Source organism: Rhamphochromis sp. 'chilingali' (assembly GCF_963969265.1).
Source record: "Rhamphochromis sp. 'chilingali' genome assembly, chromosome: 7".
Classification (NCBI taxonomy): domain Eukaryota; kingdom Metazoa; phylum Chordata; class Actinopteri; order Cichliformes; family Cichlidae; genus Rhamphochromis; species Rhamphochromis sp. 'chilingali'.
In genome coordinates this window covers 15,138,413-15,163,052 of record NC_137934.1, presented here as the reverse complement: position 1 = coordinate 15,163,052, position 24,640 = coordinate 15,138,413, and the positions used below count along the sequence as shown (strand labels likewise).

The 24,640-nt window shown below is 40.7% G+C and overlaps 3 protein-coding genes across 5 annotated transcripts; 2 read left to right on the top strand and 1 right to left on the bottom strand.

Annotated features, from left to right (window-relative positions):
• Nucleotides 1–251: 251 nt before the first annotated feature.
• Nucleotides 252–2,351, bottom strand: llph (LLP homolog, long-term synaptic facilitation factor). The gene is made up of 3 exons (XM_080887122.1): nucleotides 2,214–2,351; nucleotides 875–1,102; nucleotides 252–741 (listed from the first exon to the last, which is right to left on the bottom strand). Exons 2-3 carry the CDS (start codon nucleotides 1,089–1,091, stop codon nucleotides 581–583), a joined length of 378 nt encoding a protein of 125 aa, XP_080743248.1. The 5' UTR covers nucleotides 1,092–1,102; nucleotides 2,214–2,351; the 3' UTR covers nucleotides 252–580.
• Nucleotides 2,352–2,406: 55 nt separating this feature from the next.
• pex26 (peroxisomal biogenesis factor 26) lies at nucleotides 2,407–6,322 on the top strand. Its single transcript, XM_080887121.1, has 5 exons — nucleotides 2,407–2,692; nucleotides 2,774–2,911; nucleotides 4,337–4,662; nucleotides 4,764–4,904; nucleotides 5,005–6,322. Exons 1-5 carry the CDS (start codon nucleotides 2,520–2,522, stop codon nucleotides 5,115–5,117), a joined length of 891 nt encoding a protein of 296 aa, XP_080743247.1. The 5' UTR covers nucleotides 2,407–2,519; the 3' UTR covers nucleotides 5,118–6,322.
• A 1,986-nt stretch (nucleotides 6,323–8,308) lies between these two features.
• Nucleotides 8,309–16,044, top strand: usp18 (ubiquitin specific peptidase 18). 3 transcript variants are annotated; one of them, XM_080886556.1, is made up of 11 exons: nucleotides 8,309–8,541; nucleotides 8,990–9,186; nucleotides 10,323–10,419; nucleotides 10,538–10,680; nucleotides 10,758–10,837; nucleotides 10,927–11,061; nucleotides 11,498–11,593; nucleotides 11,908–12,069; nucleotides 12,150–12,281; nucleotides 12,452–12,495; nucleotides 15,502–16,044. In XM_080886556.1, the coding sequence occupies exons 2-11, from the start codon at nucleotides 9,135–9,137 to the stop codon at nucleotides 15,572–15,574; spliced, it is 1,014 nt and encodes a 337-aa protein (XP_080742682.1). In that variant the 5' UTR covers nucleotides 8,309–8,541; nucleotides 8,990–9,134; the 3' UTR covers nucleotides 15,575–16,044. The 3 variants fall into 3 exon arrangements, with proteins under 3 accessions (XP_080742682.1, XP_080742681.1, XP_080742680.1); XM_080886555.1 differs by lacking the exon at nucleotides 8,990–9,186 and having other exon boundaries at nucleotides 15,505–16,044; XM_080886554.1 differs by lacking the exon at nucleotides 8,990–9,186.
• The last annotated feature ends 8,596 nt before the right edge of the window (nucleotides 16,045–24,640 follow it).

The following is a 24,640-nucleotide window of genomic DNA, read 5'->3' as shown; positions in this document are numbered from 1 at the left end:
AAGAGGAAACCGGACAAGTACACGATAAAAGAGGCACCATCACATCTGCATCCACCATGCACTTTTGCACAGTACTGGAATTGTAAAGAATGTGCGTAATGAATTAAAGTTATGACAAACAACAATTGAAATTATAAATCATATTAAAATACTAATAATTCTGTTTTTTTGACACACCTTCAGGGGCCACTGGAGGTGGGCAAGAGTTGCACGATGTCAAGAAAATGAAAAGAACAAGTGAACAGAATAAATCATAGGACAGATTTTTTAATGGGAGTTTAGAGACTTAACTTGCGGCAGAGAATACACGTGCACCACTCACATTTCTGCAGACACACTACACACACGTTTTCCGTCCTCTGATCTCAAGTCAGAGAGGGTTTTGCTGTTCCATGAGAACAAACCAGTTTCTGCAGTGAACTTCTGTACGATCTCAGGCTCTGTGGCAAAGCCCGGAAATCTTCAAATCCACCAGACACAATGAAATTTAATTAAGAAACACAACAATTATCACGAAAGGATGCTGTGTTTCAGCTTCCAGAGTCTTTAAGCTAGAATTACGGTCTTCCCGTTTAGTGGTTTACCAGGCAACATTCTTCTTCTTTCCCTTGCCACCTTTCTTTCCCAATCGTTTGCCCCTCATTTTCTTGGCCTGCCGCTGGCTCATCCACGCCGGATACTGTCCATGTTCATCCAGAAGAGTTTTCTTGTTGCGCTTGCTGTCCATGTCCATCTTGCCATCTGAAACACAGACACACAGACACGCACACATGATACGATACACGTGACACAGAAAAAGGTGTGACATCACCTCGTAATTAAAAAAAACCAAACAAACTATAAAGTCTGCTGACTGTGGTGCTCACTGTCTTACCATCAGGCTCTGCCTCCTCCATGTTAACGTCGGCCTGCTTCTTTATCTTCTCAGCTGGCACCACTGTGGCGATCTCCTGCATGTCGGTCATGGCGACTTCTCCTTTCTTATCGAGGGTCAGAGCTTGTTTCAGACGATTCAGCTCCTTTGGAGCGTTCTTCTTCCTCTTCTCTGCCCGCATCTTTCGCTTAAATTTACTCCGAAGGCTTTTTGCCATTTTTAAAGATGCTGCGAAGACATTAACAAATCACCAGTCAAGCAAACTTGGGTTCACGAATTTTTAGGACTTTCACATGTATCCTTACACCACACAACAGTGAAAACAAGAGAAGACAAATGGATGGTCTGAGGCGACATGTCTCGCCAATGACTGCCGATTTCTTCCACACTGCCTGAGCTGAAGCCCGGGATTCAGGAGGATGTTTGGATTTTAATTAATTTATGATTTACTTTTAAGAACCTCAAGACGATGTATATTATTTAAATATGACATGCATTTGTGTAGGTAGGTAGAATAAAAAAATCCATTTATAACGTATTTTTTAAGTAATACTACTAACAAAAAAAAAAAAAACAGAATGAAAATAAACTGCAACATCTTTACAAACTAACTAATAAAGTTAAGTAAACCTGGGGGAGAGAAGTCTAAATAAAACTGATTACGCATTCAGACTGTCTTCTTCTACAACTCTATAAACATTGAGCTGGTCTCTAGTACCCAACACTAATATTAAAAATATTATAAATCCCAGCAGATCAGCATCTTCTTAAACACTCAGACCAACAACTATGCCGTATTCAAACTCGCCTACATCACCTTTCTTTCACATTTCACTAAATCCACCAAGTTGCTGCCGCGTGATTGGCTGAATCGTAAACAGATGTATCTTACAAAGTGGCCGACAAGTGCAGTACTACAATTTTCCTTCCATGATTAATAACGTAAACCTAAAGATTTTATAGGCAAGTTAGGATTAGCGAATCCACCGAGCTGTTAAATCTCAATAAAACGGGAATGAGCAGCTTCGGTGATAAACTTTAACGTTTGGTCTGTTGAACATTTACAGCACTAACAACAACATCATCATCATCATCATCATCATCATCATCATCATCATCATCATCATCATCACCCACCCCCCTCCAACAAGAAATGGTAAAATGCTGTTAATTCCGTTTAGTTACACGATACTGGCCGTCACAATAAGCCTAGCAAGTTAGCTACCCAACTCCTAGTGAGGCACCAGTCTTAAAAACACATAAAAATAGCCTCTTTCCCTCATTAAACTCATACAGGTGTGATCATTAATCCACTATATAACATACAAGTGTGACTTACTTTTCACAGAAGCAGCAGATGAGCTTTTTGACACTTAAACTGTGTGAACAACACACTCTTCTACTCCGCACACGTGTTTAGAAGCTTGGGAAAAAATGTATCACGTGCTTTGGAAAGAGCTGCAATATGATTGGCTGCCTCGGACATTCTGAAGACTGTGGCGTCTGATTGGACAGTGGGCTAATACCAGGAAGCTAAACGGAAGGTAAACAAACCGTTGTGGAGAATTTCGTGCTTAGCTGCAAGCTAAAGTGCTTTAAACCCTTTGAGTGTTTGTTGGGTTTGTTTTAAGTTCATCCGGGAGTCATGAACAGCTTCCAGGCCGCCAGCCCTCCGCTCTCTGCTGCTGTGACCCAGATGTTCAACACTCTGGAGTCGGCTGCAGAACAAATGATGGTGCACAGAGACTTCCAAGCAGCTTTTGACACATGTCTCAGTGGTCTGGAGAGTCTCGCCGGCCTGGAGCCCGAGGACAGCAGGTGAGGGTCCTGAAGCTTCACGCACATGTTTAACTGGAAGCTTGGATTTTTGTGTTATAACAGAAACATCTGTTCCTGCAGATGTGCAGAGCTCAAGGCTGGTTTCTGCATCTTAGGGATTCAGGCTCTGGCTGAGCTCAATCAGTGGCGTGATGTCCTCTGCTGGGTTCTGCAACAGTATGAGCAGGAGAAAATACCAGCGAAGATCATGCAGATGTGGTGAGGAAAGAGTTTTATTGTTATTATTATTATTATTACACACTGGTCTATTGATCCCCAGCCTTTGGGCAGGTGGACGCAATATGAAATAAAGTATAAAATACAAATCGTATTACAGTTCAAATATGCAAATTCTCCAAGACATGTTTTTTCAATCAGCACATTTGATCCGTCATTAATTATATAATTAATCATGAATTAAAAATGAAAATAAAATGTAATTACAAATAACAGAAATATTCAAATATGACAAACTTACTAATAACGACGTTTAAAAATAAAACTTTTAAAAGACATGAACAATTCACTGTTTTTTACGGACTGATCTCAATTTAGATTAAGAGGGTACATAGTCACAGTTTCACTCAAACAGTATAAAGTCTCTCAGATGCTGAATTTCAAAAGAATAGCTGTTTGAAATCACTTATAGGAGCTGTGTTTTTCTGCTTCATTCTGAGTGCTATTATAATCAAACCTTATATTAATGACTTCAGCCTTTTGTGATAAAGAAATGTTGTTGTAGTAAATAAAAGACATCTGTCATCACAATTATTTAGGCTTAAATGAATAAATGTGTAAAATGACAGAGCGAGTTCTGCTAGCTCATTGCCCAGACTGTCCCATAAATAGAAAACTAGAAGTTTTGACTTGATGAGCCATATTTTTTTACCCAATGAGGTCACATTTGTAAAAGCCCACACTATTGTACAAAGTGTAAGAAAAAAAATGAACTTTTATTTATTACTCAATTGCTTTGATGAGGTCTGAATGGCTATGGAAGAGGTCTTTATCTGTAGGAAAAACTATAAAGTCTGTGAAGTCCAAAGTGTATGCCCTCCAAAGCTCTTCAGCAGGCAAAATTGGAGACTATAATCCCAAATCTATTATGTCAGTGGGTAGGTCCAATGAAAAACGGTTGGCTTTTTGAAATATTTGGACAACGACTGGAAATGGGTGATAAACTCAAAAAAATCCTACATAAAAGTGCCTTGTTCTAGTAACGAAACAGACATTTATCACGCCTTCATATCCATAAATTTGGAGCCAAGCTTCCCAGATACTGTGCCAATACTTAGGAACGCCATGTTTCCTACTTAAACCTCTGACTTCTGGGACTGATGGTGATATGTGTGGTGCCATCATTCTCAGAATTAAAGATTGAAGGACAAGAATGCAGGACACCCAAAATAACTTATTTCTGCTAAAAGGTGTGATGTGTTTGTCTGTGTTTTACAAAGAATTGAAAGATATACTTGACCACCACAGTGGATTTTAAGTCAGATGAACAAGATTTGACTCATGTGTAGACTTTAAGCTTTAACATAAGGGGTTTAGAAAAGTATTGCATTAACTATTTAGGATTTTATTTCTTTAAAAACTTCAGTAAAATACTAACTAATGTGATTTTGTGTCTCATTTTGGCAGTATACTTCTTTACTCCAAGGTGGGTGAGCCTGCTGTAATGCAGGAGGTGACCAGAGCCTGGTTACACTACCCATCCAACAGCAGGGCAACTAGCTTCGGGACGGTGGCAGAGCTGTACCTGCTGCATGTCCTTGTGCCGCTGGGAGAGGCAGACGAGGCTCGGGAGCTGGTCACAGGCGAGGTTTTTAGCAGCGCCTTCACAGAAGAACACAGACAGACAGCGCTGGATATCATAGAAGAAAAAGAGCGACAAAATCAAGACCCTCCTCTAAATCCCAGGATGAGTGGAAGCTCTGACGTCACCGAACATCCTGTCTCATCCCAAGGTCTGACACTTCAGCCTCAACCCTTATGAGATGCATTACACCAAGCGGCCTAAAAAAGACTGAAACTGTTAACTGTTTGTGATTTTGCTTTTGTTCTGCAGGTACTTTAGTCCATAAACTTGAGGCTGTGATCAGGTTTTTATATCGAAAACTCCTGATGATTGGCTCCGGCTCATTCCCTTTCCGGAGAATCTTTCTGACTGCCATCCTCCTCTACATGCTCTTTTTTCGGATGGATCCAGGTTGGGTGAAACCTTAGTTCTGCTGGTACATCATCATCTTTTAGAAGTTAAAATAAAAGTGACTATAAATGCGTTTCTGTTGTGCTTTTTTTACCTGCAGCTCTCCCGTCTGCGTTCATGTGGATTTCTAAACTTCTGCAGCTGCTCAAACAGATGTGGAACGCCATGTTTGCACCGTATTATCAGGCAGTCACTCAGAGCAAAGGACTGTAGAGGACTGAATATGCTTGGTCTATCATTTTAAATGAATTCTCTAAGGACTGTTTGTAAGACAACATGGATGATATTCACGTCAGATCTATAAAACATTTAAAGTACTCATTCCAGGAAAACTTGCATTTTTTTTAAGCTGCAGACTCTTCAGCTCACATGACACAGCTTCCCATGAATTCTGCCCAGCTCCTCACTAATACATCCTTTGTTTGTCCATCTCAAAGCAACACATGAGTCATCAAGAGTCTGATGTGTTTTTTTTCCATTCCTTTTTTAAGTCTAGGAAGTGACTCACTGTTCTGGTTCAGAGTACCTAGAATGATGAATAGGGGTAAGAAAACAGTTGCAGTCAGTGTATCACTGTAGGAATATGAAATTTGTTAAATGATTATAACAATAGTTATAATAGCCGGTTTAAGTTTTGTGTACTGCAATGTGCTGAGGTCCTGTGGCTGCAAAACAAGCCTAAACCATGACCCCTCTGCCACTGTGCATGACACGAGGTGTTTGTCCTGATATGCTGTATCTGGTTTTCAACAAACGTGGTGCTCTGCATTACAGCCAAACATTGCCACTTTGGTCTCGTCTCTCCAAAGGACATTTCTAGAAGTGTTGCATTTGACATGCTAACTGAGGTCGGTAGAGTCTGGGATGTAGTTGTTTGCACGTCCAAGATCATGCACTGGGTGTGGAATTTGCTGGGACGTTTACTCCTGAGAAGACTGGCGACTGCTTTGAATGTTTTCCAGTTGTGAATAATTGTTCTCACTGCAAAATGATGGACTTCAGATTGTTTGGAAATGACCCTGTAACCTTTCTCAGATCGATGGGAAGCCGCAGTTACTTTTTTAACTCGTTCCTCCACAATTACGACATTTGACAACAACGTTAATGGGTGTGAAAGGTGGACAGAGATGACGTTTTTCCTCCTTGGCGCTGTGTTAAGACACCGGAATGCTCCATTCCAGCAAACCTCAGCTTTTATAGAAGTGGTCATGATCAATTAATCAAGTGCATTATCAACATGTTACCCTTTTAATTCAAATGGAAGCTGTCAGATTGAAATTAGTTTTTCACAGGATTGGATCTCAAGAAAATGTACTTTCAATGTCAAAGTGAAGATATTTGTTGTGCATTTAAGCGTCCCTGTGACTGTTCTTATGTATTATTTTATTGATAATTCTCATAAATGAACCTTAAATTTTTATAGGTTAATCAATTTTGAATTATAATTTTGAATTATATGTGGATGTGACAGTGTGTGTAATAGGGCAGAATCCATTCACCTTGTTTTTTTATTAATTTTTTTTAATGGATGGATGGGTAGTTAAGTAACCGATTACTTAACATGCTGTCAAGCCTTTCCAAAAGTATCATCAGTAAAAATTTAAACAGGGAAAAACAAACTTTTTTATAATCCTATATTCCTGTTGTGAAAATTTGAATTTAATTTCAAATTCAAATCAAATCAAATTCAAATTTTATTTGTCACACACACACACAACCATACACAGTATGACATGGGGGTGAAATGCTTGTAGCTGTACAATGCCCGACCATTAAATGACAGAAAAAAAGTTTTACAATATTTACAATTTACAGGTTACTACAAAATTTACAAATTAACTTAGGAATTTACAGTAAAGAATGTGCAAATAGCAGAAGAGATTATAAAGATTATAAATTATAGGATTATAGGAAATGTGTGGTGGTGCGTGTGGTGATGTGATGTGTGTGAGAGTCCAGTCCTACACCTGGTTCAGGGCCCGAATAGCCTGGGGGAAGAAGCTCCTCCTCATTCTCTCTGTTTTGGCCTTAAGGGGGAGCGGAAGCGCTTCCCAGACCTCAACAGTGAGAAGAGTCCATTGTTGGGATGGGAGAGGTCCATCATAATCTTCCTAGCTTTGGACTTGCACCACTTGGTGTAGAGGAAGAAGAGACGCTGACGGGCTTTCTTAACCAGGGTGTTGATGTGGCAGGACCATGACAGGTCCTGAGTGATGTGGACACCCAGGTATCGGAAACTGTCCACTCTCTCCACTGGCGTGCCACTGATGATGAGGGGTTTGTAATTCCTCGCCTGCTTTGTAGTGAAGTCCACGATCAGCTCCTTAGTCTTGCTGATGTTTAGGAGGTTATTCTCCTGGCACCAGGTCTCCAGGTTCCTAATCTCCTCCAGGTAGGCCGTCTCGATGTTGTCGGAGATCAGGCCCACAACAGCAGTGTCGTCAGCAAACTTGACAATGGAGGTGGTGTCTGATGTGGCTACACAGTCATAAGTGTACAGTGAGTACAGCAGGGGGCTTAAAACACAGCCCTGAGGCGCTCCAGTGCTGAGTGAGATGGAGGGGGAGACTTGTTTTCCCACCCTCACTGATTGGGGTCTGTCTGTGAGGAACTTGAGGATCCACTGACACAGTGATGAGCTGAGTTCTAGATCCGTCAACTTGGTGAAAAGCTTAGAGGGAATTATTGTGTTGAATGCTGAACTGTAGTCCATGAACAGCATCCTAACATAATTCCCTCTGCCAGTGTCCAGGTGACTCAGGGATGTGTGGAGCAGGTGAGATATGGCATCGTCTGTGGAACGATTAGTCCGGTAAGCAAACTGAAGTGAGTCGATGGTGGCAGGAAGTGAAGAAGTGAAGTGAAGAATTTATGTGAAGATCTATTAAATGTAATCTTATGCAGCACTGTTAAGCAGTTTTAAATCTAAAACTGATTTAAATGTTTAAGTTGTTTTCTGAAAGCTTACAAGTAGCGAAAAAAGTGAAAGAGTAAATAAAAGTGTTCAGGTAAACGTACATGTCCCTGAAGTTTAGAAAAAGTGGTGCTGCAGGAAATTTAGAATATATTATCTGTAATTCATAAAGTTCTGCATGCATGTAAAAAAAATTAGGGGCCTTTTTTTAAAAAAAAAAAAGTGGAAGTCACATTAGTTTAATCACATTTTTAAAGTGGGGCTGGGGTCACTCATTGCCCCCCTCTTTGGACACGCCCCTGGGTACAGGTGAGAAGTATTATTATAAAGTTGCACACAGTGGAAATACTTAAGTATTCGAGTACAGAGTACTGCCTGTGACTGTGGAGATAATCTGGACGCGTGTGTCACCAATTCTGTGTAGCTAATAAGCGCCGACGTGATCGCCGTAACATGTCGACGTCATAGTTCCAGCCGGTTTGCGCATGACAGTTTGTGAGTTTCGTTTCCAGCAAAGCGAAGAGAAAGCTGTAAAATGAAACTGCTGCTGGGAACTGTTTCTGTGGCGCTGATGTTTACAGTGGGGTGAAGTACAACAAACGCTCGACCCTCTGTTGGTTTAGTGACCGTCCTGAGACCCTGAAGAAGAGCAGAAGGCTGCACTGATGTCTACTGGGATCTGCCATTTCTTTTCTAGACTTACTCTGGAGAATCACTTATATAGTAAGTGGATCATTCTCAACCCGATGGTGATGTTTTTATATTATTTCCTGTTTGCTTGAGAACTATAAATACTAGTTTAAAGGTCCTACTTCAGCGAAATGCACGAGATGCTTGTTAAATACGATTAAAGCTCCTCAACGATTCGTAGACGCACTCGTTATTAATTTCACAGTAAATAAAAACGGAACAATTTTGAAGTCAAGTTTTATTCACAGATAGGAAAAATTATTTTAGTCAGTTAACTTTCTAAAGCTGTAGTGCTTTTTCGGTCATGAACAATCATGAGTAATGTAGTGCACAGTGTGCCAAAAGATGCGCTCACAGCCACTTTGTTAGGTACACCTTGGTGGCGCTGGAATCTTTCCTCACATGACAGCATCGCACATTTGCTCCAAATCTGTTGGCTTTGCATCCATAATGGGAATCTCTGTTCCACCACATCCCAAAGGTGCTCTACTGGATTAAGAACTGGTGACCGTGGAGGCCATTTGAGTAGGCTACAGTGAACTCATCGTCACGTTCAAGAAACCAGTTTGAGATGATTTGAGCTTTGCGACATGGTGCGTTAACCTGCCCGAGGCAGGTATCAGAAGATGGGTTCACGGTTGTCATTAAGAGATGGACATGGTCAGCAACAACACTCAGGTAGGCTGTGGATTTAAATGATGCTCAGCTGGTGCTATAGGGCCAAAGACAATACCCCCCACATTACTCCCTCTCCACCAGCAGCCTGAACTGTTGATACAGGGCAGGAAGGAAAAGCCATGCTTTCACGCAGCAGAAATCAAGACTCATCTGACTAGAAAACGTTTTTCCAGTTATGTATTGTCCAATTTTGGTGAAGCGTGTGAAGTATAGCCTCAGTTTCATTTTGGTTACCTAATTTTAGTGAATATTTGAGTTGCTGTTTCTACTCTTCTAATCGGCTTGAAGCAGTCTGGTCGTTCTCTTATGACCTCTGACATCAAACTTTACAGTGTAAACTCTAGGGATGGCCGTGTGGGAAAATCCCAGTATATCAGCAGTTTCTGAAACACTCAGACTAACAACCATGCCATGTTAAAAGTCACTAAAATCACCTTTGTTTCCCACTCTGTAACTCTGTTTCAACTTCAGCAGGTCGACTCGACCACGTCTACATGTCTAAATGCTCTGAGCTGCCGACATGTAATTGGCTGATCAGATATATGAATTAACATGCAGTTGAAAAGGTGTACCTAATAAAGTGTCTGGTGACTGTATAATCTAATCATTTACTGGCTGATCTGTTTAAACTATGCTAATAGTCATATAACTGATCATATTCATGTTCATATTTACTCATATTTATCATACTGGGTTGTTAAGGAGGTGGTAATGCTGTTTAACAAACCTTTAAAGGATTTCTGCACCTCAAAAGAACTCTTTAAGCCTCATAAATTTATGACTGATTCATAAATGCTCTTTTGTCTGTTGTTGCATTTGACCTTCAGGTCAGGCATATTTCAGTGACACAGAAACCAAAATACTGACCGTGAGTCTGTGTGAAGTGAAGTCAACTTGCTCCACATCTGCTCAACACGGGGCCTAAAACTAATAAACCGAACAAGCCTCATGCTCTGTGATCTCTAAAACCATGATTTGCTATTTTAATAGAATATATATCAAAAATGCGGGGTTCTCCACAGCTGACTGTGCTTTTCCATTTTTATTTATTTTCACACATGCACACACCCGCTGGTGCTCTGGTGGGTTGATTCACGGTGTCACAGGCTGTTATTTAACCCTTGTTACTCTTACAGGGATGAGAGGCCTCTCCAACTATTGTCTATCATGCTGTGTGAACAGCTTGCTGCAGACTTTCTCTGCTACCTGGGAAATAGCAGAACTGCTAGAAAGGTAATCACACGAATTACTACAGCTGCTTTCATCTTGACTCAGTGATGTTGTAGTGCCACTTACTGTGGAAATCCTAAGGCTGTTTACAATATTAACAAGCTTTTATGAATTTTAAAAGGTGGGATGTAGCTGGTGCGAGAGGAGATGCTCGTAATGTCGTGCTGCATCTAAAGAGAGTTCTTGAGGCCATGCGGGGTGACCTCCCTCAGCTCGCTCCACATCGTGACTTCCTCCACTGTCTGGACCAAAACCACTTTCGACGTAAGAGCCATGCTTTTGCAGAGAAAATACCTCCTGCCGATGTGTCTTATTTCACACCTTCTAATGATGCTTTACAGTTAATGTGCAGCATGATGCAGATGAGGTGTTCCTCTCGATTCTCAACTTCATTCACCAGCAGATGGACAACAGAGTTCTGGTTGGACTGCGATCAAACTACTCTAATATTATTCATTTCTGCATGTGTTATCTGCAACAGTGTTTGTTTGCATTTGCCCTCTCTGAAAGGCTGGGGAAATTCAGGATCTGTACAAGATTTCAGTGGAGACACACCTGCAGTGTTTAAAGTGCAACTCCATCCAAACTGAAACCAGCTACATGCTCAGCCTGCCGCTTTATGTAAAGGAGGACGACAACTCTCTTGTGGGTCTTCTTCTTCTTTTGTTTAAGAATACTAAAACTGTTGGGAAACACACTATCTCTGTTTGTTATTTTTTCCCTTTTATTGGAGGCCGTATCTTAAAATCTCAAATTTTTACAGTTTATTGAAGCCAAAGATTTTAGCCAATCCTGATCCAATCATATGGGTGTAATAAAATACAGCATTTTCGACTGGGAAGTATTACATGGAGGGGGAGATTTTATAAATCCACACAACACAAGTGTAAAGAGGGAGAAAATGCACAAGTTTATTAGGATTACAAAAATCAGAGTCACCAGCAAATAGTCCAGCACAGAACCACTCATAAAAGATCAAATGAATGACATATGACTTGTTAGGTTACAAACCTTAGCTGTATTGCATTGTCACTGTTTATTTTACTCACTATTTATTTTGTTACGTTTGTCATATTTTCAGGAGGGCTGCATGAACTCTTTCTTTGAGCATCAGGAGCTCAAGGGCATAAACTCCTGCTTTTGTGCACACTGTGGAACTAAGAACCCATCCAGACAGGTGAGACTCGGGTTTAAATCGCCCTCCAACACATTGAAAAGGCTCTGATGAAATCAATTACAAGATATGTGAATGTGTCATTAATCTGTATTCTATCGTGTCAGCTCAAACAATCATTGTGAAATCTAATTGCTTGTTGTATAACAAATCTGTGTGTATCTATTTTTCTTCATTGCTTCAATCTAATAAAAATATCTTTGAGGAAAGAAAAACGTATTTAAAGGGCTGAGTGGGATGAGTGGACGAGAGTGGGTGGGTGAAACATATTTGCCAGCATAATCATGAACTCACATTCACTCATTTGTTTTGTTCAGGGTGTCAAACTCCTCTCACTGCCTCGTATCTTGTGCATGAACCTGAAGCGATTTCGGAACAGCCGCGGTTCCACACACAAACTTGACTGCAGGGTTCCTTTCCCAGAAACCTTTGATTTCTCCCAGAGTCTCCAAGATGTGTTCTCCGAAAACTTTGCACAGGTACGTCTGAATTCTTTTTTACGTGAATATTGCATCTTTTGCTTGTGAATACTCTGATTATTTATTTGTTTTTCTTCCAGAATGAGTGCAGGTACACCTTGTACGCAGTGGTCGTGCACTCTGGTTATGCAATGTTTGGGCACTATACTGCTTACGTCCGCCACAGGGAGAACAAGTGCTGGTACTATGCAGATGATAGCCACGTACAGCAGGTACATCGGATCTAAAAAATAATTACAAATAATCGCAGTATACAGTTTGATGTGAAAGTATCTGCAGATATCAAAGGGAGAGAGGGATGTAACTTTTTCACCCTCTGTGCTTTTTATTGAATTGCCAATTTCTGATGAATTTTCTGTCTGATTCTCATTCAAATCCACAGACCTCCTGGGAAGAAGTGCAGAGAACATATGGAGGACGACACAGGTAAAATGCCCAGTTTCTGACTGGGGTCATGAAGTCCTCTCACACATTTTACACTCATAAACATGAAGCTGTCTACAGCAGCTGGAAATGGCTCATCAAAGCTTAATGAGGACACATTTTAACCTAGTCAGTCTGATTCTGGTCTGAATATCTGGAGCAAGGAGGTAGTAAGACTTTGAAAACATTAGATTTTTTGCCATCCTGTCACCAGCTACTTAGTACATAAATAATAGACTGTACATAAATGACCGAATGATCGAATGACACCGAAGCACCTTAAATCTGTTTTATTTTGACTTACCTGGTTGCAAAAAGACTTCAGAAACGCTTTCCTGGAGACATTAGTGCTACTTTCTACTTTACTGAATAAAACAGGCTGTTGGTTAAGTTATGATCCGCATTAGAGTCACAGTAAAGGCCTGCTTTATTTTAACAGGCTGTTGCCATATGACTGTGTGGTTTCTCAGTTTTTCAGTCAGATCCACCCTCAAAATGCCAAGATGACGATGGCGAAGGCTGAACAAACATCCCAGTAGCTTCTTTCAACTTTTTATATATGGCACAGACGTGAGAGTGATATCAAAAGTCTCATCTAACTCACGACTGTGTCAAAATGTCAGTGTGTTGTTCTTAAAGAGGAAAGTGTGGAGAGACCACAGGCTGAAGGATGTAGCCACGATGAGGTCAGACATTTCAACGCATCATTTTCAGCATTTCGCTAGTCGTGGTCTTAGTTTTTGGGAAAAATGCGTCACTGAGGTGTGGATCGGACGTGATGTCTAGTTTTAGAATTAGAAGTCTTTTATCGTATGTTTTTGTGTGTAAATAAATTACATGGCTGCACTTACAGATGCAAAGAGAAAAAAAACAAAAAACAAATAGTCATTTGCACAGTAAATAAAAAAAGAAGGAACGAGTTCAATGACCAAAAATGTAAGACACTGCTCGCTGAGTTGGCTTATATTACACAGAAGGGAAATTATTGCAGGAGTGGAAGATAAGGCGGTAGTTGCTTCAGAGTCGGCCTTTCTTTGATTTGAGGGATCTGTAGCGCCTACTAAAGGGCAAGAGGTTGTACAGCTGAGAGCCAGGAGGATGTGATGGTTTTTAAAAAAATGTTTCTGAAGGTTCCTCCTCTCTGCACAAGCAGTGTCCACACAGAAAGGTTTAATTCTTCAGCCGGTGGATTCAAACCAAGACCTGTTTCCTGTGAGGTGACAGAGCTAACCAGACAGTGCGTGCCGCAGAATTAACACTATACAAAACCCCCCCAAAAAACAACCTTTAGTTTTTAGTCTTCCACTTTTTCCAAGGATATTCATCTATTATTATCAGAGCACCTACATTTAGTTTGCAGGAAGAACCTGCAGCAGTCCATCTATTTATAACCGTCCCATTTCCTCTAGTTTATATGTCCTTCCATCCCCTGCAGTTGAAGAGCAAAAGTCACTTTTTCTGTTGATCACATTGAATTTGCTATATTTATGAAAAGACATCTTCTGAAGCTACCATTAAGCTTTCTTTGTTTGTTTGTTTACCTGCAGCCATGGCGATCTTTAATAGTTGTGCATCATCATTTTTTTCTTTTATCTCTTTTAAGAAAAAATGACAAATCTGCCCATAAACGTCCTTTCTGTCCAGTTCAAAGGACACGGTTTTGAAATTATTTAGTTCTTAGTTTGTTGTGTTACTCCAAAATGGCATTATACCTGTTAAGCTGTATCGTTTAGGCCTAGTTCACCTAGCCTCATATGTCAAACTGGCAGCTGCGTCGTTAAATACTTTACACTTTTGGGTCCTTTTGGTCCAGATGAATCGGGATATGTGCTTATCCCTCTCCCTGATATTCCCTGCTTAGTTGGGACCTCTACTGGAAGGTCACACATCATCATAGCGCCATCATTTTTCTCAAAAATAAGGCCCGAGGGCCAGAATCGGCCTGGCAAAGACTCCCACTGGACAGTTTTAGAAAATGTGAAGGAGGATGTACATTTCAGAATTTTAACTGTATTTTCACAAATTTTACAATTTTTCCTACTGAAAAAGAACTAAATGAAAAAGTATCCTCGGTGAATTAACGCAAACTTTCTGTTTCATAATTACAGGACAGTGTGAGCAATGAGCTACCAGAACTGATAGTACTGACAGATTTATTTCATGTCTTTATCACATACAAAAATTGAGGAAATACTGTTGGAATTGCACCTCTTTTTCTTATATTGAGATATTTCAGGGATTAACTGGCTAATTAAACTTTTTTACACTGACAGTAAGGGCAGGTTCACTTCTCCGACACACTTAAGATCAATGTGGGCTGTAAAATGACACCGACAACCCTGCTCTTCTGCATCCAGAAGAGTCGCCCCTGCTGACTGTTAGAAAGAATGCAACTATGAGGTGCTTAGTGACTTCACCATTCATGTTTCCTACAGTTAAAATAGTTCAGAGAAATATGAAGGAGATCTGTTCAGAGAATTCTCTGCATTCGGGCTCTCACCTTCAAAAACTCCCTGTAAAACAACAGCCATGCCTAGAGCAAGGAGTAACCAAACATGTGACTCCCATTTTATCACACTTTAACTGGCTTCCACTTCTTTTCAGAGTTAAATCAGAGATTTTAATAATAACATTTAAAGCCCCATTTGCTTGACTCCTGCTGACATAATGGAGCTTTCATCTTTCTCCTTGCAGAAGGAGCTTTAGATTTTTAGACAAAGTCTTATTCTCTGCTCCGTGGTCTTGATTAAAGAGGTGATTGTGTTTTTCGCCACGAACACTCTCAAACTTTTGAACCCCTAAACAGAGGAAATCCGTCATGTCTGTCATGTTGTCTTGTCTTTGAACAACAAGCTGGTTTCTGGAAAACACCTGGAAGTTTTAGTTTCACTTTTCCTGTCATGTGAATTGAAAATGCCATCATGGTTTCCTTTTCTTCCTTCCTTATTTATGTTGCCGTTTGCTATATAAGAATGCTTCATTGTTTTCTTTCTTCTTCTTTTGTTGCAGTAGAACGGCGTACATGTTAATGTACAGAAGAGATTCAGAAGAATGGAGGCCACGGCCTGAACTTTCTGGCTGAGTGGATGGGTGCAAAGAAATCAGGGGACATGGTGCAATAAAATATGGAATGCATTGATTTTATGGAAGTATTTCATGGGAATTTCTGACCTTTTTCCACAATGTGAAAGGTTTTATAGTCTATATTTTTTCCTGATCTCACTGAGCTCAACCAGCAAATGAATTTCTCTTAACCAGTAGGTGGCGTTGAAGACTTTATACAGGAAAGGGTTTTCCATCTCAGACCACACACACTGTGAACACACTCACTGGTACTGGGGGGTTGGTCTGAAGTGACTGCTTAGCTGAGATATTTGCTGTTTGGGGAAATACCTGCATTGAGATCTGGTGTGCATTTTCCTGATATAGCTGTTTATGAGTCATTCTTGAAGAACACTCGATGCATTTTTTTCTCATTTGGGTGACACAATCATCTTTTATTTTATGTATTCTGTCTATTTAACCACTATTAAAACTATGCTTGGGTATTAAACCTCCCATTATGTTATGTATTTAATGCTCCAAACCATATATATATACATACATACATACATACATACATACATACATATGTGTGTGCGTGTGTGTATGTGAATTACCTGAGAGGACCAAAAACATTGCAGTTGCAGCCAGTGCTTGGTATAACTGAGCCACTAAAATTCCCATTGTGTTGGCCAAGAGGTGGTTGGGGGGGGGTTGACCGTGTGAAACAGTGCCTATGTGCTGCAGAGCTCTGACAGAATGGAACATGTCTACACGGTGCCAGAGGCAGCAGGCTTCATGCTTAGTCATCTCGATGGTTTCTGCATACAGGGTATACGTTCTCCTACTTGCAGCACACACCCCGGGGACAGGTCTTGAGTTGAGTCAGTGTCACAGATATGGTCAGCCGTTTATTGCTGCATTTGTGAGATCCGTATGACTCTTCCTCTGACTAAAGTGCAAAATCACCTTTAGAAATCCCGCCGCCGCAGATGATTAAAATGAGCTGAAAACATCAGCTACTTATATTTACAAGCATCACCGTGCAGGGTTTGTGTTAATCTGTTGCACAATGCCAGTGTCGGAAGAAGAACTCAGATCAGTAATTTATTGAGCTATAAATGCAGTGATAAACTCAAAGAGTATTAGCCGCTGGCAAGAAATGCTTCCGGATGTGTAAATAAGGCGTCTGTTTGCTGATCAGATTGAAATGGGGTTTGTCTTTGTTGTATCCATGTCCCTCAAGTAGTCATGAATCATCACTTTATCATGTTGGGGGGGATTTGTGCGCCCTAGAGCAGAAGCTCAAGGGACCAGTTTACCCTGTCCAGGATGTGGTTGCTAGGGTCCCACCCTGGAGCCAGGCCTGGGGTAGGGGTTTGACGTCTTGTGGATTGGGCTTCTCTGCTGTGACTGCTGACCCCATAAACAAAATGGATTTATAATCTTGTGATAAATATAAAATGCAGTCGTATGATGAAGATCTCAGTTCTGTAGCTCCTCCTGCAGAACCTATTTAACTATTATGTGCTATTATTAACTATTAGCATATTAAATTGGCAGTTTAATCTATAAAATCAGAATGACATTTCATTTGTTGCCATTCAGATTGGCAAACCTAAGCTGCCAGTAACTTACAAGAAGACGAAGAAGAAGAAAAAAGACAGCACATTTCTTTCTAAACTGGAAAACCTCAACATTGTGTTAATTTACTGCAACCGTACCACAGCCTTATAATAGTGTGTTGAGTAAAAGTCACATTTGGTATGTACATCCGTTTTGTTTCTCCATTTCCAGAGAACGGCTTCTTCCCTTTTGTGTTTAGGGTTTTGATTAATTATTCATGTTGTAAGACCATGTGCAAAGCGCATGTTGGATGAGCACCTGTCCGCCCCCGCATTGACTTTGACCACATCACAGGTGCTAAAGAGTGCAACAGCATGACGCATCCAGGGCACCTTTGGGCTGTAAAGTCTGAACGACCGGACGTCTTTCTTTTTTTTTTTTTTTTTCAAGCAGAAATGCGTGAGGTCTTTGGCTTTATTGTTTGCTTGAGCTTAGATCCCTGCATGCATTTACTCATACTTTTATGGCCGATCATAATCTCTGCAATTAAGTTTTTAGCCATTTATTTTGGTCAGGTGTTACCCAGGCAGCCAAGGCCATCTCATGCTGGCATATAGTTTCTGAAGGAATGACGGTGCTTGTTACCCAGTGCCATTAGGCACGTAGGCCAGAGCAGAAGGCACGATACTCCTCTGGGGTGTTCAGTGTTTCTTTTGGAGAATATATCGAAGTTCATTAATGCTTTTAAGTCATTGTTGATGTGTGTTTACCAGTTACTAGGTGAGCACACTACTGTGATGTGTGGAATTTGGCTATTTGAGAAGCACTCTTAAATTTTCCCTTTTTTGTGTGTGTGTGGAAGATTTCACAGGCTTAGATAAATGCATGTGACTGCTTTGATATGTGTTCATATATGCTTTTTAAAGCAAGCGCGCAAACAAATCTCACAGCCTTTCTTTTGTTCGATCGCCACTTCACGTCACTTATCAAAGAACGCCGCTCATGCTTTTCTGCCAAGAAAGGTCAGAGAGATCGGCGAGGAAGCAGTTAAGCTGAACTGTGAACTGGTGGGCAAACTCTAATAGACACAAAAGCTGCAATTCCTTTTTTTACTTGCCTTTTTAGCCACGTTACCAACACATCTATGTCTGTCTGTCCAATATTTTGATCAAAACCGAAACTGAATTGCACAAAAGTTTCGTCTCATTTAGTGAACTGCAAACCTGGCAATCCCATAGCTTCAGCTTTAGTTTGTTGTGTTGCCAGATTATCAGTCTGTGGGGTCATTTAGAATCAGCAACTCTTAAAATACTTAAATACACAATTATTTTGATATGTCATTATTGGTTTTTCATGCTAGATGGCTGATTTAGACCCTGCCTGATTATTTATTGCACCCCCTACTAATGACTCGATCATATCCCTGACATATATATACATATCATTAACCAGTGAACAGAAACATACTAGCACTAAGCATTCTAAACTGGGGTGGCACAAAAGTGGACATAATATTTGATTGCTCGTACCCCCACCCCCAACACACACACACACACACACACACACACACACACACACACACACACACACACACACACACACACACACACACACACACACACACACACACACACTTTTATTTTTCTGTTTCCCTTTTATTATATACTTCCAAATGACAAGAACAGTCACCTCAAGATGCTTTATGTTGTAAGGTAAACCCCACAAAATAATACATTTAAAACCCCAACAATCAAATAACACTCTTTTATCAATCACTTGGAGACAGTGGGAAGGAAAAACTTCCTTTTAACAGGAAGAAGCCTACAGCACAGGCAGCCTCAGGAAGGGATGACAATCTGCTGCAACTGGTTGGGGGTGGTAGATCTTAAATGTTCAATTTGGGAACCCAAAATTGTTTGATGTGACTACAACAAGGAGGTCTTGTTCCACCGTTTCTGTAAAAACCAACTCTTAGCGCTATCTGAAAAAGTATTCCCCCACCCACCCTTGACCCCAACAGTCACACAGTCACACATGGTGGTTGTGTGGTGGGCTGGAGCTGCTTTGCTCCTTCAGGACCAACGTTGGTCAAGTTGCTTGAAAAAAGTAATCAGTAACTAATTACTGATTACTTCTCAGAAAAAGTAATTCATGTTACACAACCTGAATAGGTAATAAAGCAATAGATCTTAAGCCCAATTCTACTTTTTCTGCATAATCCATCATATAAAATGTAATCAAATGAAAAAGTCTCTTTTAAAAAACTTGTTTTATTAGTTTTAACCTTTTAACTTTATGCACATTGCATCAAGGCATAAATTATATGCAACATCATTTAATTATGCACACGTCTGTTAAAACAAAGGTTGCACGTGCTTACGTCATTGTCATGAGACACTCTTGCAAACAAAATCACGGTTTAGTAACGCACTAACGCAGCGTGCTTATGGAAAAGTAACAGTAATCTAATTACTTTTTTTGCAATAGTAATCTCTTACTTGTTACTTGAAAACAGTAATCAGATTACAGTAACGCGTTACTTGTAACACATTACTGTCCATCTCTGTTCAGGACCTGGGTGACTTGATTGATGGAACCATGAAGAAAACCAGAAAATCCTTAAATCTGAAAGTCCATCCATTTGTGCCCAGAAGCACAAGTTCACTTGGGTTATGCAGAAGGACGATGATCCAAAACACACCAGCTAGTCCACCACCTCTTAACCCAAAAATGAAGGTTTTGGAGTGGCCTAGTCAAAGTCCTGACTTAAATCTGATTGAAATGCTTTTGCATGACCTTAAACAAGCCATTCACACTAGAAAACCCTCCAATACGACTGAATTAAATCATTCTACAATAAAAAAAAGTAGCCTAGTTGACTTGATAACTTGACAGTTAACATAAACACTTCTTTGTAATTGTTGATGCCAAGAGTGGCACAACCAGTTAAGTTTAGTGGGAAATGATTTTTTTTCCCACATAGGTTCTAGTAGGCTAGTTAGTTAACTTCCTTTTACGTTATCTTAGTTTTTGTGCTTAGAGTCACCAAGGGTGAGTTTGAAGCATAATATTTTGTCTGAGACCTTTTTGATATGTTGGTGGCAGCTCTTACTTTGAAGGGGAATCCTCTCCATTTCATTGTTGCTCAGTCAGTAGATGGCAAGCACTCAGTTGGAGTCTTACATGCCAATTAACAGTTACTGTGGCAGTCTGATTTTGACTGAAGCAATCACAGGGAGCTTATTTGGCTCGACACCCTCTTTGTGAATCTTTCAGCCAGCTGCTCCAGTCGAGAATACACATTTTTTCCTCCTGATTAAAGGTTGCCACTAGGCCACGTGACTGAGACCTAGTGAGCCGTTTTGTAGTTATATTTTAGTTTATTACAATGAGTATGGTCAGCTTAAAATAAATACAAAAAATGCATTAGTCAAGTTAGTTTCAGTTGAGCCATGGCCATCTCACAGACTAGTTTTAACCTGTAAGTCACACACCCTTAGATGTTTGTTTTTTTTTTAACTGTGTTTTCTAGTAATCACACAATTTGAATGCTGATTACCCATTTACCCTGACATTTTAACTTGTAAGAGTAAATGGATGCAACAGGTTCACCTCTCACCAAATTTGTGACTGCATTATTTACTGAGGCTTGTTTTCGCAGCTGTGCTGGAGCTGTTTTCATTCAGAATTTACATGTTTCACCATCTGGTTATATTTTTACAGCCTTAAAAAAGGAACCAATTCATGCACCATCTCTTTGCACTTCTTCTTTTTTTGGTCCACAACAGCTTGTGAATAGCGGTTGGTTTAAATTGCAGGAATACGCCCCTTTGAGATGTATTTGTTAGCAAAGACATTTCCTCCATAATGTCAACCCCGAGACCCTTTAACAAGCCTCGTCATGCTCCTGTGTAACCTATCTAGCAGCAAATCTTTTGATGCTTTGGGACTGACGAGCGGGCTCGCACAGCCATTCTATGGTTATGTAATGAGGTTTCAAATAGGAAATGATACTCTTTTTTCTCTCTCTCTCTCTCTCTCTCTCTCTCTCTCTGTCGTGTTCAACTTGCAGGCCCTGGTGACCATGGTGAAGTCTGCTTTTGTAAATAGCAAACAAGAACTGAAGACAAATGTCTGCTGCATGACTTAGATTTTTTCGGTCATACAAAAAAAGTATTAATGAGATAAAGCAGCAAAAGACTGAACTGAAAATTAGTTTGCATTCATAAAAAGAAAAGTCTGTATATAAAATGACCAAAAGGTTGACGTGAACTCTAAACGTGTTGAAGATTTGTGAATGCGCTTCAGTGAGTTCTGCTGCATGAGCGGTCATGTCAAGGAAGAGGTCTTATCTTTCCTGGTGAGTCCATAAAATTTCCTCTCAGGAGGAAGAAGGGGAGGGGGAGTCCGGTCCAGACAGCGTTTGCCTCTCTCTTCCCGTGTTCAGTTGTCCTCCCCAAGATTCTTGGCAATCGAATATTGTAATAAAATGAACATCTGCTAGGTTTTCTAGGAAAAAGGGTTGTTGGACAGTCAAAGTGCTACAAGGGAGCAGCAAAGAAAAGTGCGGTTCAAGGTTTGGCTTGGAGCAGAGCTGGCGCTGGGGTTGATCCGCTTTCATCTGACTCAAAATGGTAAGTGACACCAATATTTAGCGGCTATTCATTCTCAGTTATTTCTCAGGTCATTTATATTAAGAAGTGGACTTCCAGCTGAGAGGAGCTGGCCCTAACAGAAGGTGACCCCGAGGCCCCTTGATAATTGCGGGCTCGACATATAGGGGATACATGACCTGATGGCCCACCCTTCATAAGTCTGTCGTTACCCTTCAGTTAGCGCCTTATCTTGTCTCCTTATCATCAGACTCAGGATCCAGGGATGATCAGCCGTTGTCTCAGAAGTCAGACTGCTCATGTTACAGTTGAAATGGCTTTACTGATGAGTCCCGGTAACTGTCTGCGTGTGAGCGCCCCTCCTCAAAGCCAGCTTTGATCATCAAAATGAAAGTTATGTTTTTGTTTTGAGGTGCTTTACAAAAGAATTGAATATGAAAGCCAAAAGTAAAAAAACAAATTCCTGTTTTGACTCGTTGACTTGAAAAAAAAAAAAAACTCATCTAAACATGTGATAGTATCATAATAAACCTTCATCTGCTCATGGCATCCTTCAACTTAAAATCCTCCCTCATCTTTCTCAGTCTACAGGAATGACTGGAATTGCACCTTGAGGCTAACCGCTGCTTTACCGATCCAGCTCTCAGCGAGTGATAAGGTCACAACAACCTGTTAACTGCTGCACACACACAGATACATTTCAGCTGTGTTTGTTTATTCGTTGCTCCACCAGCGTTTCAGTTAATAATTTGTCGAGCTGTTGAAAAACCTGCAGTGGAATCGATGCAGACAGCGACACTCTTTTCCCCTTTTCCATGTTTAAGGGATTTGATCCGGGTCCTGCTGCTCGCTCACTCTGCTATACGGGCTGGGCACCTTGAGAAGTGAGCTATCCATTGTCAAACCTCTTTGACCTGCTCTCTCCTTCAGCCTCTCCTATTTCCGCACAAAGACTCTCTAATGCCAGGTAGCTGGCGCTGGCATTCCTGATGCATTCCACCATGGGGAAGTTGCTGGGATCAGGATGAAAAATGCCTGAAACAAAGGCCTACTCTCATTCACAGGGTTTAGGGTTCTGTGGGAAAGTCCAGGCTGGACAGAGGTTGGATGGCAGAGGAATGCAAAGCGGGGCATAGCTCACACAGTCTCTATGACACAGGCCCAAAGACACATTGACAATGCAGAGGTCTTCTTACATGGAGGAGTCAGAAGTCAGGAAAGAGGATGATCGGACGCAGGATAAGTGCAGTATATCCCTGTTTCTCATGCTTACACATGACAGTTCAGTCGTCCATTTAGCTGGTGTGATGAGAAGGGCTTTGGTGGAGTGCCTGCATGGGAGAAAATTTGACGGTTGCTAATACACCTCATTAGTTGTATTTGCCTTTATTAAAATGCAGCAGGATCTGACTTTTTGAGAAGCTGACAAGTATTTCTTGCTACAAAAATGAAAGTAGTCCCGAAGCTGGCTCAACTTGAAAGTCGCTTGTTAGACTTTCTAGCAAGACAAAGTTTATGTGTTAAAGAAATTCTTTGTGTTATCCTTTAGTGCGGTGGTCCCGACCCCCGGTGACCTGGGGGTGGCCCGGTGTGATATTTATAGTTTTCAGGGTTTTTAATCGTTAACTCGGTTTTCCTGGGTCTTTTCCCGTGTGTTAAGAATAAATTCTCTTTTTTTGGTACCAGGCCGCACAGAAAAAAATTAATAACTTACATTAGTTCCATTTTATTTATTATCTGACTCTGAACAGTGTTTTATTTTGAAAATGACTGAATTCTCTCCATTACTTCCATTTATGCCTCACTCTTGACGCATGTTAAGATACATTAACCCTAATATTAAACCCGCGAGCTAGCAAAATGAGTAAAAAAAAGACATCTTTTGATGGTTTCTTTGCAAATGGAAAAATGCCCAGTGAGGAGACAGAAGAAGAGCATACGAAAACCACTAAGAAAAAGAAAGCTGCATTTAACAGACAATACCAAAAGATCTACTTGAAATATGGATTTGTCTCAACAGGTGATTCCCACCCACTAAGCCCACTCTGCAATAACCGACTCTCCAATGAGGCAATGAAGCCTTCAAAACTGCTTCGTTACTTGGAGACTAAGCACCCGACATTAAAAAGCAAGCCTTTGGAGTATTTTGAAAGAAAAAAGCGGGAACAAGAGGGACAAGAGCAATTACTGAGGGCCTCCAACAAATGCAAGTGCACTGAGAGCATCATACTTGGTGGTTAACCGTATTGCTTAGGATAAAAAGTCATTCACTATTGGTGAAGAATTGATCCTTCCCGCCACTAAAGATATTTGCTGTGAATTTTTTGGAGAGGCGGCGGTTAAAACAATAGCATAGGTGCCTCTGTCGGCTAGCACCATCACTCGTCGCATTGAGGAAATAGCAGAGCACATTGAGACACAGTTGTGTTGTTAGAGTTATTAACCACATTAAACACACAGAAGCAAGGTGGTTATCTCGAGGGAGATCGCTGGCCAGAGTTTTTGAATTATGAAATTATGAATTCAGAAAAGCAGTTACCGCTCGTAGCACATTTCAGTGACAAAGGGTGGCGTAGTCAGCCTACTAAATGAACTCAATCTGTCCCTTCAGGGGAAAATGACAACTGTCTTCAAGTTGGCAGATAAGGTAGCTGCATTTAAAGCCAAACTGGATTTATGGAGACAACGTGTAACAGAGGCATATTTGACATGCTTCAAACATTGGTGGGATGTTTGGAAGAGACTCAGCCTGAGGGGTCATTCTCCCAGCTAGTGCACAATCACCTGTCTTTGCATTTAAAAGAGTTTGAGTGCTACTTCGTAATCACAAAAGACGCACGAGCTGACAAGGAATTGATCTGCGACCCATTTGTCAATAAACTGGGGGAATCCAGCATGTCTGTGCAAGAAGAAGATCAACTGTTTGA